Source organism: Monodelphis domestica, chromosome 4 (assembly GCF_027887165.1).
Source record: "Monodelphis domestica isolate mMonDom1 chromosome 4, mMonDom1.pri, whole genome shotgun sequence".
Classification (NCBI taxonomy): domain Eukaryota; kingdom Metazoa; phylum Chordata; class Mammalia; order Didelphimorphia; family Didelphidae; genus Monodelphis; species Monodelphis domestica.
The window spans coordinates 400,120,661-400,137,728 of record NC_077230.1 but is presented as its reverse complement, the minus strand read 5'-3'; the positions used below and the strand labels follow the sequence as shown (position 1 = coordinate 400,137,728).

Genomic DNA, 17,068 nt, shown 5'->3' with positions numbered 1-17,068 from the left:
GATTTTTCACTAGTTCTTATGTTTTTTGAACTTTTAAAACTTTTTAAAAAAATTCACACTTTTCCACTTAAGGAAAATTAATGAATGTGTATTACCATAAAACAAATGTACTGAGCTCATCTTCAAATATTGGCAAGATGTCAGAAGGAATTCTAAGCATGAATAAAATTTTTCCCATTTAGTTTGATAGTATATTGTGAATCCTGTATGTCTGGGCAAAAAAACTGTCTCTTGAAGGAGAGTTTCAAAAAATATTATTTAGATTTTAGTCAGTTGGGATTTTGTTGTTGTTACTAGGCTTTCTTGGATTTCCCAAAGCACTGTGGGCCAAAATGATATCTTTATCCAGTTGTTGGCCATTTCACTTAGGTAATGTGAACTTATTTGGGAGACTAAGATATTAAATCAAATTAGAGTTCTTAACCTCAGAATATCAGATTTCAAGACAGACCTGTTTCAGAACTGCCATCTAAAACCATTAAACTTGTCTTCATGTTGGCGCTTTAATGCTCTCCTTTCTTACACTGGTGTTCCTTCCTTTTTTTCCCTTCTGCTCCTTTCCTTCTTTTGTCTCCTTTTCCTATTTCTCTGCCTTTCCTTCTTTCTATCTGCCTCTCAGATCTGAAAGATTTTCAGAACAATAAGCATAGGTACTTGCTAGCCTCTGAGAATCAACGCCCTGGCAATTTTTCCACAGCATCCATGGGGTCCCTTACAACATCTCCATCTTCCTGCTCACTAAGTAGTCAGGTGGGCTTAACATCTGTGACGAGTATTCAGGAGAGAATAATGTCAACTCCTGGAGGAGAAGAGGCCATTGAACGTCTTAAGGTAGGTGGCAATTTAAACTGAATAGGCGGTCCTGAGAGGAAGTCTGACCTAGTGAATAGAGGTTTGGTCTTAGAGTTAGGAAAACCAGTATTCAAATCCTGACATTGTCACTGCTGGCTTTGTGACCTTGGACAAGTCACTTCATATTTCATAGTACTAGTCAATTCTCTACCACTTTTAAGTTCTAGGTAAGTTGCAAGAATGTATTGTAGGAGGGGAGGGGGTTTCCAGCCCTCGAATTATCTAGAAGTTTCCTTATCATTATCACTTCTCAGGATCACAGATTTAGACCCTGCAGAACATTTAAAGCCTTTATTTTACATGTGTGGAAATAGAGGTCCAGAGAAGATACATAACTTATCTAGACTCATCCTGGCAATGAATAGCGTCATGTCCTTTCTGGTGAAATATTGTAGGGGCCACAGAAAAATACTGGAGTTCAAAAGATTTGATTTGGGAAATATAACTGCAGGTTCTTTATAGAACCACATTTAGAAAGAGTAAATGTATGACTTAAGTGGTTATGAATTTGCTCACTTCAGCCTTTATTTAGTGTGCCACCAGATTTGTTCCAATAAATATGAGATGATATGCTTGGAAAACTAACAAAATTCCAATCCCATTATAGAGATTTCATTTTTTACCTAAATTGTAATTTTTCTTGTATTCAGAAGTCAACACCATGTCATCTGATGCTGAATAGCTCACGCTAGCAAATTAACTAATGGGGGGAATGCCTTTCTCTTGCATCTCCTCTTATTTTTCATCCTATGCTGACTGTAGCAATTTCCTCTTTAATATTCATTGAATATAAAAGGAAGAGAGCAGCAAATCCTGCTCACAAATTCTTCTCCCTTACCCTTTGAGATGAACATGGGAATAGAATATGATACCCTGCTGTCTCCAGACTTGAGTTGCATATTTATCCATCCACCAATTCCTCCACTCACAAATCCACTGACTAAACAGATTCAGTGCTGCCATAGAGCAGAAGACTTTGCTTCAGTCCTCTTTTTTTCCCCTTGGCATCCCCAGGAAGAAAGTGTGAGCCAGGACTTGTTGACTGTATTCAAGAGACTGAGGGCAATTCAACTGATTTGCTTGCACTGCTCACCTCATTCCACTGAAATCTTTCGTTGCCATGGATATTCTATAAAGCAGAATTAATGCCAGGGAGGGTTAGAGAAGGTGGCATTTATAGATAGTTGGTATTTTTCTTTCATGTCGAAAGTTAATGGAGATAGCTCTTTTCTTCTTGCAGCCAGTATTTAGAATTACTGCTCCTCATTAAAGAACAGTGAGGAAATACTGCACTTTTGATTACTTAATGATTCAAAGTGCTGAGCTTATTCACAATTAAAAGCATAGTAAGCTTGAGAATTGAGCATATCAAATACTTGAAGTCTTAGATGTGGCTAATATCTTCTGAAGAACAGAAAAAATATCTTCAGAATGAGGTAGTTGCTTTTAAAACTTCATATTTAACAAACAAATAAAAGAAAATCTTGCTTGTTGGAGTTTTTATTCTTATTCTGTAAAGTATGTCTATCCATGTTCTCTCTTATTTTTCCCTCTTCCCATCTCCAACCCCCTTTTTATTTTGCATATTGCTCACACTACAAGCTACTTAAGAGAAAACAAAATTAACTCTTTTATTTCTTTAAAATAACAGAAAAGAAAAGTGAGGGAAGTACACTCATGAAGCTGCTAAATGAAACAGGTTTCTGCTGTTGGAAAACAAAGTTACAAAAATGCGTTCTTGTGAATTTGTCAAAGGAGCAAGCATTTTCCTTTTCTAAATGAAAATTCATTCATTCATCATGTTTTCCAATTATAATGTTAATGGAAGAGTTCCTAGCTAGGACTGTGTTCCTAGCAAGAAAGGAAAATGGAGGTTTCCAAAAGAGATGAAACATTCTAATTAGATTTTCAGTGCAGTAATAAAATTGATGAAATGAAATCTTCAAAATTCTTAACATCCAGATCCTACTTTTGACCCTGGATGTGTGACATTATGTTGGTCACTTATCCTTCCTGAACAAATTGTTTACTTATCTGTTAAATGAACAGGTTGGATTATCTGATCTTATAATACTATTTTAGTTCTAAAGTTTTATTATTCTATGATTTATTTAAAACTTTCTCTCCTTGGAGAAAAAATACTATATTTTGAATGTTAGATGTTGATGATAAAATCTTTAACGTTCATCTGAAGCTGCTGCTTCCTTTGATCTGTATCTTAGAATCCTATCACATGAAACCAAGTGGAAGTAATCTATCTGTAAAGCATAGTAATCAGGACTCATCCATTAAACTACTTTAGAAGTAGATCTCTAATGCTTTGAAGCAAGTTCCCAGTAAATTCCAAAGAAACATCCAGTTCTCTTGGAAAGGGAAGAAAGAGGAGGAGAAGTTAAGTTTTTATGTACCTCCCACCACAGCAGATCTTTGGAGATTAGGAATTCTGTTCCTTATAATAGAATTTGATGGCAGATGCCTAGGGACCAAATTAATAACAGTGGCTTGGCTATTCTGAGATATTTGACAAAAAACACAATTCATTTTTTATTAGAGAAATAAATCTCCATCCTCTTCTCAAAGTAATTGAAATAAGTAATTATTGAGTCATTACTCACTTTTCATTTCACCTTCAGGCAAAAAATAATGATAGTTTACCACTTATTCATAGCAAAAAGGGTTTTGATGTATCTTTTGATATACCACTGCATTCAACTGAAGCATAGGTTTCTTAAAGCTATTGTTATTTTGTGAAAGATGAGGGTTCCTTTGGGGAAGACTTCTCTTCCCTTGAATTTGAATGCTGTGATTATGTAACAGTTCATTTGTCCTGTGCTGTGGTTTTCAAATGAAAAGTCTGAGAATGTTTAATGATTGAGAGTCAAGGAACTGCACTTCTAGGAGCTGGCATTTCTGGGCAACATGAAGGTAATAGAAAACAGCAACAGAGGAAGTTAATAAGTCCTCTGCCCAAAAAAACCCAAATAAACAAACAAGCAAGTAAGCATGTTTTACCTTTGCCTTCATTTGCCTTGGAAGTAAAAAAAAGCTCAGCCTTCCTTCTATTGAGTACTATATCACATTAATTTATAAAGCCTTAAAATCACAGCTAATATTTAACTTATTGCATATCTTTTTCTTATCCATATATTACCCTTATTAAAATAAAAAAAATTTAAATCCTCGGTCTTCTTTTAGTCCAGGCATGTGCTCTATAATATTATTTTAGAAGACCTTATAATCAAAGCTGGTCCTTAGTCCATTCAAAATCTTTTTGTTATCCACATATTATCTTATTTGCTATTAGCTCCAGTCCTGATGCAGCCTAAGGTGGTTGAGAGAGACAGGTATGAGCTGAGGGGAAGAATTCTGGGTTCAATTCCTGTCCTTCAACCCCCTACCAACCCCCCGCATGTCATGGGAGACAGTTGTATTACCTCTCTTTCCTCAGCTTTAGCATGTGAAGAATTTCTACCACATACATCACAGAAATATTCTGAGGCATTTTCAGAATTTTTTCAATTATAAAGGAATGCATAAATGTGTTAGAAGATTTGAAATACGTCATAAGCATTTGCCACCTAAATAGGATTTTCATATAAATTAGGCTTCTTTCACTATCTTTTTTCATTGGTTTTGTGATTTTTCTAAATAAGTAAAACCATTTTAAAATAATAGAACTTTTATTTTATTAAATTAAAATTTTTTAATCAAAATATCTCTGAAACATAAAATAAATTTTTATACATCAATTGCCATCAAAGGTATTAAAAACCATCTCTACTGTGTCCTTTAAATCATCAGTGTATGATGCAACCTGTATGACTCCTTAGTACTCTGTGTAAGAAGGCCCTCTTTCATTTATAGTTTATTTCTTATTTAGCTGTGGATTTCCTCCCCTTAGGAATCTGAGAAGATTATTGCTGAATTGAATGAAACATGGGAAGAGAAGCTTCGAAAAACAGAGGCCATCAGGATGGAGAGGTAAAACCAGGAGCACTCAAGAGTCAATCTGTTACCAGTAGAATTTTGACTTTTGAATGAAAATTACAAATTTGTGATAAAGTCAGTAATTACATAGTAAGCCTACCTTTTAAACTTCTTTAAATATCCATGGAAGACTGCAGATTGCCAAATTAAAGGTTTTTCATTTGCAAAGGTAAATTGATATTGATGAAGGCTGACGTTCTAAAGTTGGTCTGTTGACTATCTCTTTTGACATTTACCTTTTTTCTAGAATCATTTTCATGTGGGGTAAGGTAACTTGATTTCCAAAAATTTTTCCCTCCCTTTCTCACCCTAATTTTGGTAATAATGAAGCACTTTTTGATTTTAAATAAGCTTATGTTCAGAAAACATTTTTTCCTGAAAACTTTTAAAGGAAGAGTAGATTGTGGTATTAATTCTGTAGGTGAGTTGAGCATTACTTAATTCATACTTCTAAGGGTGTACAGCTTTTTCAGGGTAGGTAGTAATTCCTTATTTGGTCCAGATCTCAGTTCTTTCATGCCTCAGTATACTAGTTTTCATGAGCTAATGGGGCTGAAAATGTATTACTTTGGTGTAAACCTATCTTCTTCAGATGATAGACCTTGTGATTGGTTGAAAAAATTGTACTCTTTTAGCAGAATATAATCATGCATAAAGATTCACATTTTACTAAGAGTAAAAGCAACAATAATATTTCCTCAAAATTATCTTTGTAAACATTGAGTGTTTCTTTTTATATAAAATAAAACTAAAGCTTATTCCAGAGACCTTAGTGAAGATTTTTAATATGAACAGAACTTTTTTCATTAAAATTGTGTGTTAATTGTCTTCTATTTTATTTTGATTAAGAAGTAATATCTGACAAGGCAGATTTGTCCAAATACTTTTGCTTCTTCTCTCAATGAGCATACTTAAGGAAATAAAACAAATGGCATAGTTAAGATTTAGTTTATGGCAGACTTGAAGCAACTGTTAGAAAAATGCTCGATAGATATTTTTGTAAATAAAGTTGTGATTTAATTTATCTGCTCTTGACCATCATAGATCTGCTTTCCTCGGTTAATTTTATGGTTTTGCAGTTTTATTTTGTATAAAAGTTTACATCATATTCTCATTATTTTCTTAATGCAGAAGCTCAAAATATATATTTGGAACATATACTTTATAAGAATTCTATCAGTCAAGATTGATAACTTTTTAAAGCTTTTTAAAAAAAAATTTAATTACCTGTTGTCAGGCCATATTCACAGCTTTTATAGGTTGGTAGGAATGCCACAACTTGTATCCTGTTGAGGCAACCTTTAAGTACTCAGGGTGTTACCTCCATACCATAAATTTAAATTTAATTTGCTTACTATATCTCTCAATTTCATTTCAGTTCCTTTGAAGTATCAAAGATGTCATTGATTTGTTTCTTTCACTTTTTCTAGAGAGGCCTTATTAGCTGAAATGGGAGTTGCTATTCGGGAAGATGGAGGAACCCTGGGTGTCTTTTCACCAAAAAAGGTTGGAAAAATGTCTTTGCCAAATGGAAATAACTCCTACTTTATAGGTTCTTGCTTTGCCCTTAGCCATCCAGGCAGTTTGTATATTCCAGATATGACTACCTTATTGATTTTATTTTAAGATGTGCCTTTGATACAACAACCTGTGTCTCTGGAAATAATTATATGCATCATACTTCAGTAATCATAAATAACAAACGTGAGACCCTATACTTGCTACTGAATTCTCATTCATACTTCACTATATTTATTCATCATGCTGCTAAGCCTTTGCTTCCCATTTTGCTTCATCTGTGGCTCATCTCTCATGTAGATTTTCCCTCAGAGACCATCAACCCTGTTTGATGACTCTTTGGAAGAATTTTCAGCTGACCAGGTTTGTGTAGGGAAGTTCTTTAGGGTAATTAGCTGTGTAGAAAGTAGCCAATTGTACTTTTGTCAATCAGTGCAGTAAAGAAAGCACTTGAAGTCCATGTTTCCATGAGTACTTCTTTCTTTGCTTTTTTTGTATAATCCTTGTAAGCAGAGTTCTAAAATAGTGTGTATTTTAGCCTGTAGTTGTATTAGACAAGTTTTTATTGTGTCGTAGCTTAGTTATAATTGAAAATGACTATTAAACAGTTTTCTGTGTGTGCATATGTGTTTAATGACAATGATAGATGAGAAGGATTCAATGTATAGAATGTTTATGGTTAAGATATATTATTTAATTGGTCCTTCAGTTCAGGTGATAGAATTGGCCATGAAGACCTATTATCCTCAAGTTTAAATGAGATTAAAGATAGTCTCCATATATTATTGTAGAGGGAGCAGAGTGAACTTTATATCATTTTTTCTGGTTTGATGATAAGGAATTATTGTTGGCTTCCTATCATCTTTTTATTAGATTTTCCCCTCAAAGACTTGACCTTTGTGTGTGTGTGTGTGTGTGTGTGTGTGTGTGTGTGTGTGTGTGTGTGCTAATTCTGGTGAATTTTTTTAAGTTTTTTTTTTTTTAATCCCTACCTTCTACCTTAGAATCAATACTGTGTATTGGTTCCAAGGCAGAAGGATGGTAAGGACTAGGCAATGGGGGTTAAGTGACTTGCTCAGGGTCACACAGCTAGGAAGAGTCTGATGCCATATTTCAACACAGTACCTCCCATCTCCAGGCCTGCCTCTCAATCCACTGAGCTACCCAGCTGTTCCTATATTTTTTTTAAAATTAACTGACCCTTTCTTTATACTCTCCTCAAAAAAACTGAGGCTGAGTTCCTTCTTCTTCCTTATTTCACATGACTCAGAGTCCCTCACCATCTCCTATCTTTCTCCATTTTTGTAGAAAGTAGTGACCTTTCTTCAAAAGGTAAACTTCTCAACATGGACAAATAATCCCATCCCATTCCATTTTCTCTAGCAGCTTGCCCTTTGTATTATCCTCTCTCTTACTAATCTTCAGTCTTTCCCTATTTACTGGCTGCTCTGCTATCCACCACATTCATATCTCCTCAGTCCTAAAAAACTGTCATTTGTTCTCCTTATCCTTGTTAGCTATCATCCCTTGTTCCTCCAATTCCTTCTCATCTAAACTTGAGAAAGCCATCTATGCTACATACCATTGCTTCTTCTCCTCTCAATCTTTTCTAAACTCTGCAAACTGGCTTCTGTGAATTTTAAAATCTCCATCTTGCTTGGTCTAGCACCCAAAATTGTGCACACCCACATTACACGGGCATGTGCTAGTCAATGACAAATCAGAAATAACTAACTGCCCACCTGGGCTGTCCTAAGCCAAGCTTGAGCCACTTGTGAGGCAGAGGAAGTGACGTAGAGAGCAGCCTCTGGAGTTCGCTCACTTCCTGGGGACAGAGCTAGGCACCAGTTTATGCTAGAAGTTTGAGCAGAGAGGAGGCCCACAGACAGCTTTCCTTCAGATCAGTCACGTGAGTCAAGGACTGATTCCCTTTTCTACCTTGGCCTTACAGGCCTGAACTCCCTCTGGCTCTGCCAGAAGGTTGAGTTAACCTTTTCCTTTTCCCCCTCTCTCCTTCTCTCCCTCTCCTTCTCTCTTACTCCTGTTGTAATTAAACCACCACAACTTCATTCTGACTTGAGTGTTTCATTTGGGAATTTCATAAGTGAATTCCTTGGCGACCATAAATTAATATTATATCAATCTTCAAAGGTGATTTTCACCATAACACTTCCAAACTCATCAATCAATTGAAACTGCTGTCTAATGTTCCCAGTTATTCTTTTAATTGTCAAATCTAATGATTTTTTCAATCTTCTTCTTTCTTGACCTCTTTGAATATTGTTACCTTCTTCTGAATACTACCTATGGTTTTCATGACCCTACTTTTCCTGAAGTTTTTTTCAGCTGCTTGATGAACCTCTTCTCAGTCTCCATTGCTGAAGGATCACATCCACATTATGTCCAATGACCATGGGTATTCTCAAAGATCTATTCTGGTCCCTCTTTTCTTTTCCCTCTCTTCTATCTTAGTTAGTGATCTCATGAACTTCCATGGACTTTGTTATCTTTATGCAGACAATTCCCAGATGTGTATGTCTAGCTCTCACCTCTCAAGCCCCAAGCTTGCATCACCAACTGCCTCTTGGACATCCACAACTCAACATGTCCAAAATAGAGGTCATTGTTCTCCCAAATTCTCACCTCTTCCTAACTTTTATTACTGTCAAAGGTACCATCATCTTCATAGTCACCAAGGACCACAGTCTCAGTGTCATCCTTAACTTTACACACCCAGTCTATTGCCAACTCTTATTGTTTCCACCTTCTCAACAAGTCCCCTCCCTGGGGGCAGCTGGGTGGCTCAGTGGATTGAGAACCAGGCCTAGAGGAGGTCCTGGGTTCAAATGTGACCTTAGACACTTCCTAGCTGGGAGACCCTGGGCAAGTCACTTAATCCTCTTTGCCTAGCTCTTACTACTTTTCTGCCTTGGAACCATACATAGTATTGATTCTAAGATAGAAGGTAAGGGTTGAAAAAAAAAAGTCCCCTTCCCTCCATTCTCATTGCTGCCACTTGCTACAGCCTTTCACCACATCATTTTTAGGTTATTGAAATAGACTTTTCATCAGTTTCCCTGCTTAAAGTTTTCTTCATTCCCATCCATCCTCTACTCATCTGCCAAAGTGAGCAAGTCTGACAATATCATGTCTACCTCTGCTCAGTCAATTCCAGAGACTCCATTTAACCTCTAGCGTAAATACCTTTCTTTGACTTTCAAAGCCTTTTACAACCCAAGCCCTTCCTATATTTCAAATCTTAAGCTTTACTCCGTTTATAATCCAGGGAAACTGCTCTCCTTGACAAGATGCTTCATCTATTGGCACCAGGCCTTTTCATGCATCATCCTCACTTCGGTCTCCTCTATTGGTTTTCTAAAAGCTTAGATCTCAGCTTCTTAGGAAGATCATTCTGAGTCCTTCCCATTCCCCATGCCCACCTGATAGTGCCTTCCCTCACAGATTACTTTACATTTTAATTCTTTATCTTTTATATGCATTTTTTGCATGTTGTCTCCTTATTGAATATGAACTTCTTGAGTGTTGAGACTGTTTTTTTACTTTCTTTGTATTTATGTTTGATAGAATTTAAATGGAGTCAAATAGGAATTTTCTGTACTATTTTATTCTTGAAAATGTAGTTGCAGTTAACATGAATTATAAAGCACTTAACTGAAATCCTATCATTTCCTAACTTTTTTTCATAATTTTCTTGAACTTTCTAAACTTTGTAAGAAAGGGAAATAATTTGTGCTCATGGAAATGATCAAAATTCAGTATTTGGGAATTAACTTGACTCCAGTTTTTTGAGTTGATATCTCCTTTTTGTTACTTTGAGGATCTATCTTTTGATTTTAAAACTGATGCTCAGGGGTAGCTGGGTAGCACAGTGGATTGAGAGCTGGACCTAGAGATGGGAGGTCCTAGGTTCAAATCTGGCCTTAGATACTTCCTAGCTGGGTGACCCTGGGCAAGTCACTTAAACCCCATTGCATAACCCTTACCACTCTTCTGCCTTGGAACCAATACACAGTATTGATTCTAAGACGGAAGATGAGGATTTAAAAAAAAAAACCTGATGCTCATATAGTTCTTGAAAAGTCCTAAATGGGTAATAATATTAAACTTCCAGGACAGAATTTTTTAAGTGTTTTAAATAAAAGATTCTCCAGTATATATTCCCCACACCACATTGTAAAATATGAAAGCAACTCCTTCATTGTTAAATAACTTACTAAATATAGTACATATTGACAGTGATCTTGACTTCCAAAGGAGTTTTGTTGACTCCTAGGACCTAATTATAGTTTTCTGTTTCCAACAATTCCAATTTTGTCCCCTATTGTAGTGTTAGTTTTCTGGCTTGAGGGGGAGGTAGCTTTTTGACATCCTCCTTCTTCCAACATCTTCCCTTCTGTTGTTTTCTTAACTGTCCTCTAATTCTTTTTTTGTTCTTCATATCTTGCTGCCTTACCCTGATTAGATTTTTACCCCAAGACCAGGTGACTTATTTGTGGATTCCAGTGGGGTATTTTCACCAAAGAAGGTTGGTTTTAAAGAGCTTTAGAGACATTGTAGAAATAGGTGAAAAGATCTTTTAAATAAGCTTATATGTTTATATTAACAAGTATCATTCATTTAAATTTTGCTTCTAACTTGGATTATTATACTAAACCAAAGCCACAGAGCATGCTTGATGGGAAGTAGCAAAAGGTAAAGAGGAATAAGGAAGATAAGTGGCATATTTTGGAACTATATGAAAATAGGGCTTCTTTCACTACATTGCATATTTGTTTAGTATTTTGTAGGCACTTTCACTTTTTCTTTTTGAAGATTTAGAACTGAGTTAGCTTAATCATGGAAATGACCTGTCTCATGCTTCTTATGCTGTGTCCCTCTATAAAACTTAGTTCCTACCATTATACAAAAAATTTCATTTTTAAAGAAAGTGAATTTGGATTTATTGACAAGACATAACATGGAGAATTTTGCTTTGTTTTGGAACTACCAAAAATTGTTCTAGTAGCAAAGATGGTTCCTCTTGTACCCTGATGGGCAAAAAAGTAGAGAAGCCCTTCATTTCTTGTAGGATCTAGTAAGCTTCAACTGGTCCTTTGAGGAATGCTTTCGTATTCATGCTCACTTCGGGTCTGAGAATATTTGTAATGTCTTTCAGACACCTCATCTTGTTAACCTCAATGAAGATCCACTCATGTCTGAATGCCTGCTTTACTACATCAAAGATGGCATCACACGGTAACTGTGATTTCTTTTTTAGTTAGGCTTTACTTAGTACATATCTTATTTAATAATTAGAATGAATACTGCCCTTTTCAAAAATTTCTGCAGTAGCTTGTATGACGCTATCCCTTTAAGTCTTCTCAAGTTGCAAAATGATCTTTGCTAATGTAGTTTCTCTGATGATTCCTGGTTTGGGTAGTTTTCCCTTCATATAAAATATTGGGTAAAAATGTTCTTATAGGCATTTTCTGTATTATCAGGAAGGCTTAAAGTCTTCTTTGCCTGCTTAAAGCATTAAATTTGTCACCTTGGTGTACCAAGTTGCTTTGATTTCAAGTTTCCTGACATTATTATTATGAAAGCATTTTAACATAGTTCTTCACCCAATATTTAATTAGAAACTAGATAACATACTACAAATATGAACGCAAGATCTGTTTTCTCCTGTTCCTTATGTCTCATTGCTCCTGGGAAACATTTTCTCTTGTATACAGGGTTGGCCAAGCAGATGCTGAGCGGCGCCAAGACATTGTGCTCAGTGGGGCTCACATTAAAGAGGAGCACTGTCTCTTCCGGAGTGAGAAGAATCAGAGCGGTGAAGGTGAGTGTCCATCATTTCATTTTTATTCTGTGTCCTGAATTATCCCTGGAACGGTATTCCCTAGCACTTTCTTTCCAGTCAGTATGGTATATTATCAATGGTGGAGGAACCTGGTTTCCTTAGGAATGCAGGGGCCATTGTAGATTTTTACATGAAAATGAACTTCACAAAGTGGAGCTCTGTTGCCCTGCCAGGAGCTGAAGAGTGTATAGGCAGCTGCGCATGGCTCTGAATAGTAATGATCTCTTAGAAAAGAAGGCGAAGAGCACATCTCCCAGACAGAGGCCTACAGGAACTCAGTCCAGGCTTTAACTCAGTAGCTTTGATTGAAAGGGGAAAGAAAGTTCTGTTCTTCATTTACAAAAAAACAAAGTCCTGTTAGTACTTTTATGCTCTGTTTATTCTTCCTTGGTCAAAATGTTATAGGTCATAGTTTGTTTCAAGATTTCAGATGTTTGCCTAACTCTGCTTCTACAGGCCAACCCCTTTCTGTTTCCTGCTTTCTTGAGTGAACTGTTTTTAGATGATGCCTAAAATTATATTCTCTTTTTCAATTTTATTCATTATACAAAAGGAAATTTAAAAACCCCACCAAACTTCTTTGTCTCCATTATTTCATTCTGGGATTTTAGTAATAGTTTATGTAGATTTATGTAACTTTAATGGATACTGCTCCTGGTTTTAATCTTATCACAAACATTAAAATGATATATAGTTATTTTATATTCTTAGATAGTTTGGTAAATTTAGTCTAGCAATGATAGTCATAGTTTTACACTGTTATAAAGGGGCTTTGGGTGAGGGCTGGGTTCTCTGTCCTGCCTTTGTAATGTATCGAGTTCAGAAATATTTCCAGTACCAAGTGCCATGGGTTTGTAATTTTAATTCCATTTTATCTTTTTTGTAGTTATTGTGACTCTAGAACCTTGTGAGCGTTCAGAAACTTATGTAAATGGAAAGAGGGTTGTCCAACATGTGCAGCTACGCTCTGGTGAGTGTGGACAGATTCTTAAAGTTTGTAACTCAAATATGTTACAAGTAGCTTGTGTGAATGATACTTTGATTTTTGTCTTTTGATTTAGAGTAGAGGGCTAAAGTGTGACATCTGTTTGCATACTTGTAGCCTACTCTGTTTCCTCCTTTAGTAATAAGCAAAGGAAGGTGGGAGATATTTATTTGCATATTTAAAAATGAGTTACTAATCCCAATTCATTTTTTTTTAGCTCTTTAAAAATTTTTGAGTTCCAAATTCTCTTTTTTGGCCAAGGCTAGTAGAATGATAGTCATTGTACATGTGAAGTTATGCAAAACAATTCTATGTTAGCCATGTTGGAAAAAACAAAGAAAAATAAAATAAAAATATATCCTTCACTCTAGATTGAGTTCATCAGATCTCTTTCTGGAGATGGAAACGATTTTACTTTGTTGTTCCTTTGGAAATTGTTTTGGATCATTATATTGAACAGATAGCTAAGTCTTTTACAACTGATCATCATTACAATATCACTATTATTGTGTAGAATATTCTCTTGGTTTTGTTCATTTCACTTTGTGACATTTATGTAAGCCTTCTCAGGTTTTTCTGAAACCATCCATCTCCCTTATCATTTCTATAAATATGTAAATTTAAATAAATATTTTTGTATGTTTGTCCTTTTCCTTCTTTCGTCCCTTTGGGATTCAAACCTAGTAGTGGTATTGCTGGATCAAAGGATATGCATAGTTTTGGACATAGTTCCAGATTGTTCTCCAGAATGGTTAGACCACTTCATAGTTCCACCAAGTATGCATTAGTATCTCTATTTTTCTACATCCTTTCTAGCACTTAACATTTTCCTTTTCTGTTATCTTGACCAATCTGATATGTATGAGGGTGATACCTTTGAGTTATTTTAATTTGCATTTCTCTAATAAATATTGAGTTAGAACATTTTAAAAATATGACAATTGAGAACTTTGTTGTTTTCTTATGAAAACATTATAATCTTTACCATTTATAAGTTGGGTAATGGCTTTTTATTTTTATAAATTTGGCACAAGCTCTTACATATTTGAGAAATGAGGCCTTTATTAGAGAAACTTGTTCTAAATTTTTTTTACCAGTTTCCTACTTGCCTTCTCATTTTGGCTACATTGGTTTTGTTTGTGCAATAACTTTTTAATTTCATGTAATTAAAATTATCCATTTTACTTTGTCTCTTATTTAATCTTATCTCTTTATCCAAAGATCTGATATATAATTTCTTTCATGTTCCTCTAATTTTCTTATAATATCCAACTTATTGTATGTATCCTATATAAAGCTTGATTTAAAGACTGATACTGTGTGAGATGTTGATTCATGCCTAATTTCTGCCAGACTGCTTTCTGTTTTCTCAGTGTTTTTATTCAAATAATGAGCTCTTGCCTCCAAAGCTTAGATATTTGGGTTTATCAAACACTATATTACTGTGGCCATTTACTACTACATATTGTATATCTAATCTCTTCCATTAATCAACCACTCTGTTTCTTAGCCAACATGAGATTGTTTTGTTGATTATGGCTTTGTAATAGCATAGTTTGAAGTCTCCTTCTACTAGATGGCCTTCCTTCACATTTTTAATAGATTCTCTTGATATTCTTGATCTTTTGTTATTCTGGATGAATTTTATTATTTTTTCTAGATCTTTAAAATAATTCTTTAATAGTTTGATTGGTATGGCACCAAATAATTCAATTAATTGACGTACAATTGGCATTTTTATTATATTGGCTTCTCATGAACAGTTAACATTCCTTCAATAGTTTAGACCTGTCTTTATTTATATGAAAAGTTTTTTGTCATTGTGTTCATATAGCTCCTGGATTTCTCTTGGCAGGTAGACTCCTGAGGATTTTATATTGTCTATAGTTACTTTAAATAAAATTTCTCTTTCTATCTTTCTTACTGGATTTTGTTGGTGATATATAGGAAGTGCTGTTGATTTATATGGATTTATTTTATATTCTGCAACTTTGCTAAAGTTCTTTTGACTAAATTTTTGGTTGATTCTTTAACGTTCTAAGCCTGATTTTATTTTATACTAGGAAATCGCATAATCATGGGCAAAAATCATGTTTTTCGTTTCAACCATCCGGAGCAAGCACGGGCTGAACGTGAAAAGACCCCATCAGCTGAGACACCTTCTGAACCAGTTGACTGGACATTTGCCCAGAGAGAGCTTCTGGAGAAACAAGGCATTGATATGAAACAGGAGATGGAAAAAAGGTAATGTACAAATGTCTTATTTTCATTATTCTTCCTAATACTCAGTTTATTAAGGTAATCATGGGAAAAGACTAGAAGAACTGCTCTTGGCCCTGTCTTCATTTCCTACAAATCCTGTGCATTTACCACAGGGGTGTTCTAAAGCGAAATAATTGACATCATAGTATCTTAGAGATGGAACAGATGTTAAGGCTCCCCTGGTTTTTGGTTTTTCTAATGTATTCACTTTTATGGACTGAGTAAAATAATAAAAATGCCGCAACAAAAACTCTGTGTAATATGCCAGAAGAGACTGCGTAATGTAACTCTGTAGTGTTGCTTTGTAATGCTCTGTCTCCATTTTGATTCTTTTCTCTTCTCTTGTTTTACAGGCTCCAGGAAATGGAAATCTTGTATAAGAAAGAGAAAGAGGAAGCTGACCTCTTATTGGAGCAGCAGAGACTGGTAGGCACCTCCTTCTCCAGACCCATTAAATTAGTAACCCAGTGCTGCCTTTATGCCATGGCTTATGCCACAGATGTACTGACTCGGGAGGTGCCCCTGAGCTGTCAACAATATACCACAGTCTACCCAACCTGAAAAACTGCAAGAAGCTTTGGGCCCTTCAAGAGTGTCTTTCAATCAGCACCAATACCTTTAGAGGAAGTAATGGGGCTTTTCCTGGGTGGCAAATTGAGCAGAAAGACTTTCCCTTAGTTGTCTTTGGATTTGAATCCTCAGTGGTCTTACCAGTTATGATTGATGTGAATTTTTTAACTTGGTGGATGTTTGCCTTGGTTTTGTCTTTGATCACATGAAATTACTAATTCTATCTTCTTGGGCTGACTCAGTTATTATTTTCTCGTGCTGGGTTTTTTGTTTTTGTTTTTTAAAAAAATATATTGTGTCTGAAAATGTTGCTGCACAGTTGCATGTTTTAACCTCTTTCCTACCCCTGCATGGAGTCTGAATCATCTGCCAGGGCCTTATTGACACATCACATGGTGATCAGAGGGTCAGGGTATGAAGGGCCAAATGACAGTGAGAAGTAACACCTTTTTTTTTTAACCACATTTAAATATTAAAGAAATAGTTGGGTGGTTAGCGAATATCTAGTAAATTCAAGTCCCCAGTAGTTAACAATGGTTTAAGTGCTTCTGAGATGAGTTGAATTTTCATGGTTGACAGAGTTTGTCTCTTGAATAAAGTTCAGTTTTTAGACCTTTTCATTCGGTTACCTGAAGTGTGGTTAGAAGAATGTTCTGGGTTTGTGAATTGATAAAATTGAGGGAACAAAATTAGCTCCAAAGACCAGGCCTAATTGAGGAAAAGAGGCTTTTGGTTACTTTCCTCACTCAAAGGTAGTGTGGATGGCCTTTCCCAGTGATGCACGGAACACGGAGCAGTCTTATTTCCACCTTCTGAGCTCGGTAGGAAAGTTCTGACAAATGAAAGCTCCAAATCCTTGAGCGGCAGGAACTTTTTCAATATGGCACAATGGTCATAGCTGGCATGGGGTTGAAGTCAGTGTGTGTGATCTTGGCAACTTCATTCAAGTTAAAAAAAGAATTGCGGGTAAAGGAGAATCACATGGGCTGGGGGAGGGGAGATGCAGTGAGTTTAGCTTGTGGGAAGTGACT

At 35.6% G+C, this 17,068-nt stretch overlaps 1 protein-coding gene across 22 annotated transcripts in view; it reads left to right on the top strand.

The window, feature by feature from the left end:
• Positions 1-17,068, top strand: part of KIF1B (kinesin family member 1B) — a 186,528-nt gene that overhangs the window by 78,880 nt on the left and 90,580 nt on the right. For 11 of the 22 annotated variants that reach the window (XM_007491595.3, XM_007491593.3, XM_056795795.1 and 8 more), the window contains 8 exons: positions 698-831; positions 4,754-4,833; positions 6,270-6,345; positions 11,534-11,613; positions 12,093-12,199; positions 13,107-13,190; positions 15,269-15,449; positions 15,821-15,893. In XM_007491595.3, coding sequence (XP_007491657.1) covers positions 698-831; positions 4,754-4,833; positions 6,270-6,345; positions 11,534-11,613; positions 12,093-12,199; positions 13,107-13,190; positions 15,269-15,449; positions 15,821-15,893 — 815 coding nt within the window. Of the gene's footprint in view, positions 1-619; positions 832-4,753; positions 4,834-6,269; positions 6,346-11,533; positions 11,614-12,092; positions 12,200-13,106; positions 13,191-15,268; positions 15,450-15,820; positions 15,894-17,068 lie in introns of all 22 variants that reach the window. The other 11 variants (XM_056795793.1, XM_056795785.1, XM_056795791.1 and 8 more) reach the window with 1 other exon arrangement.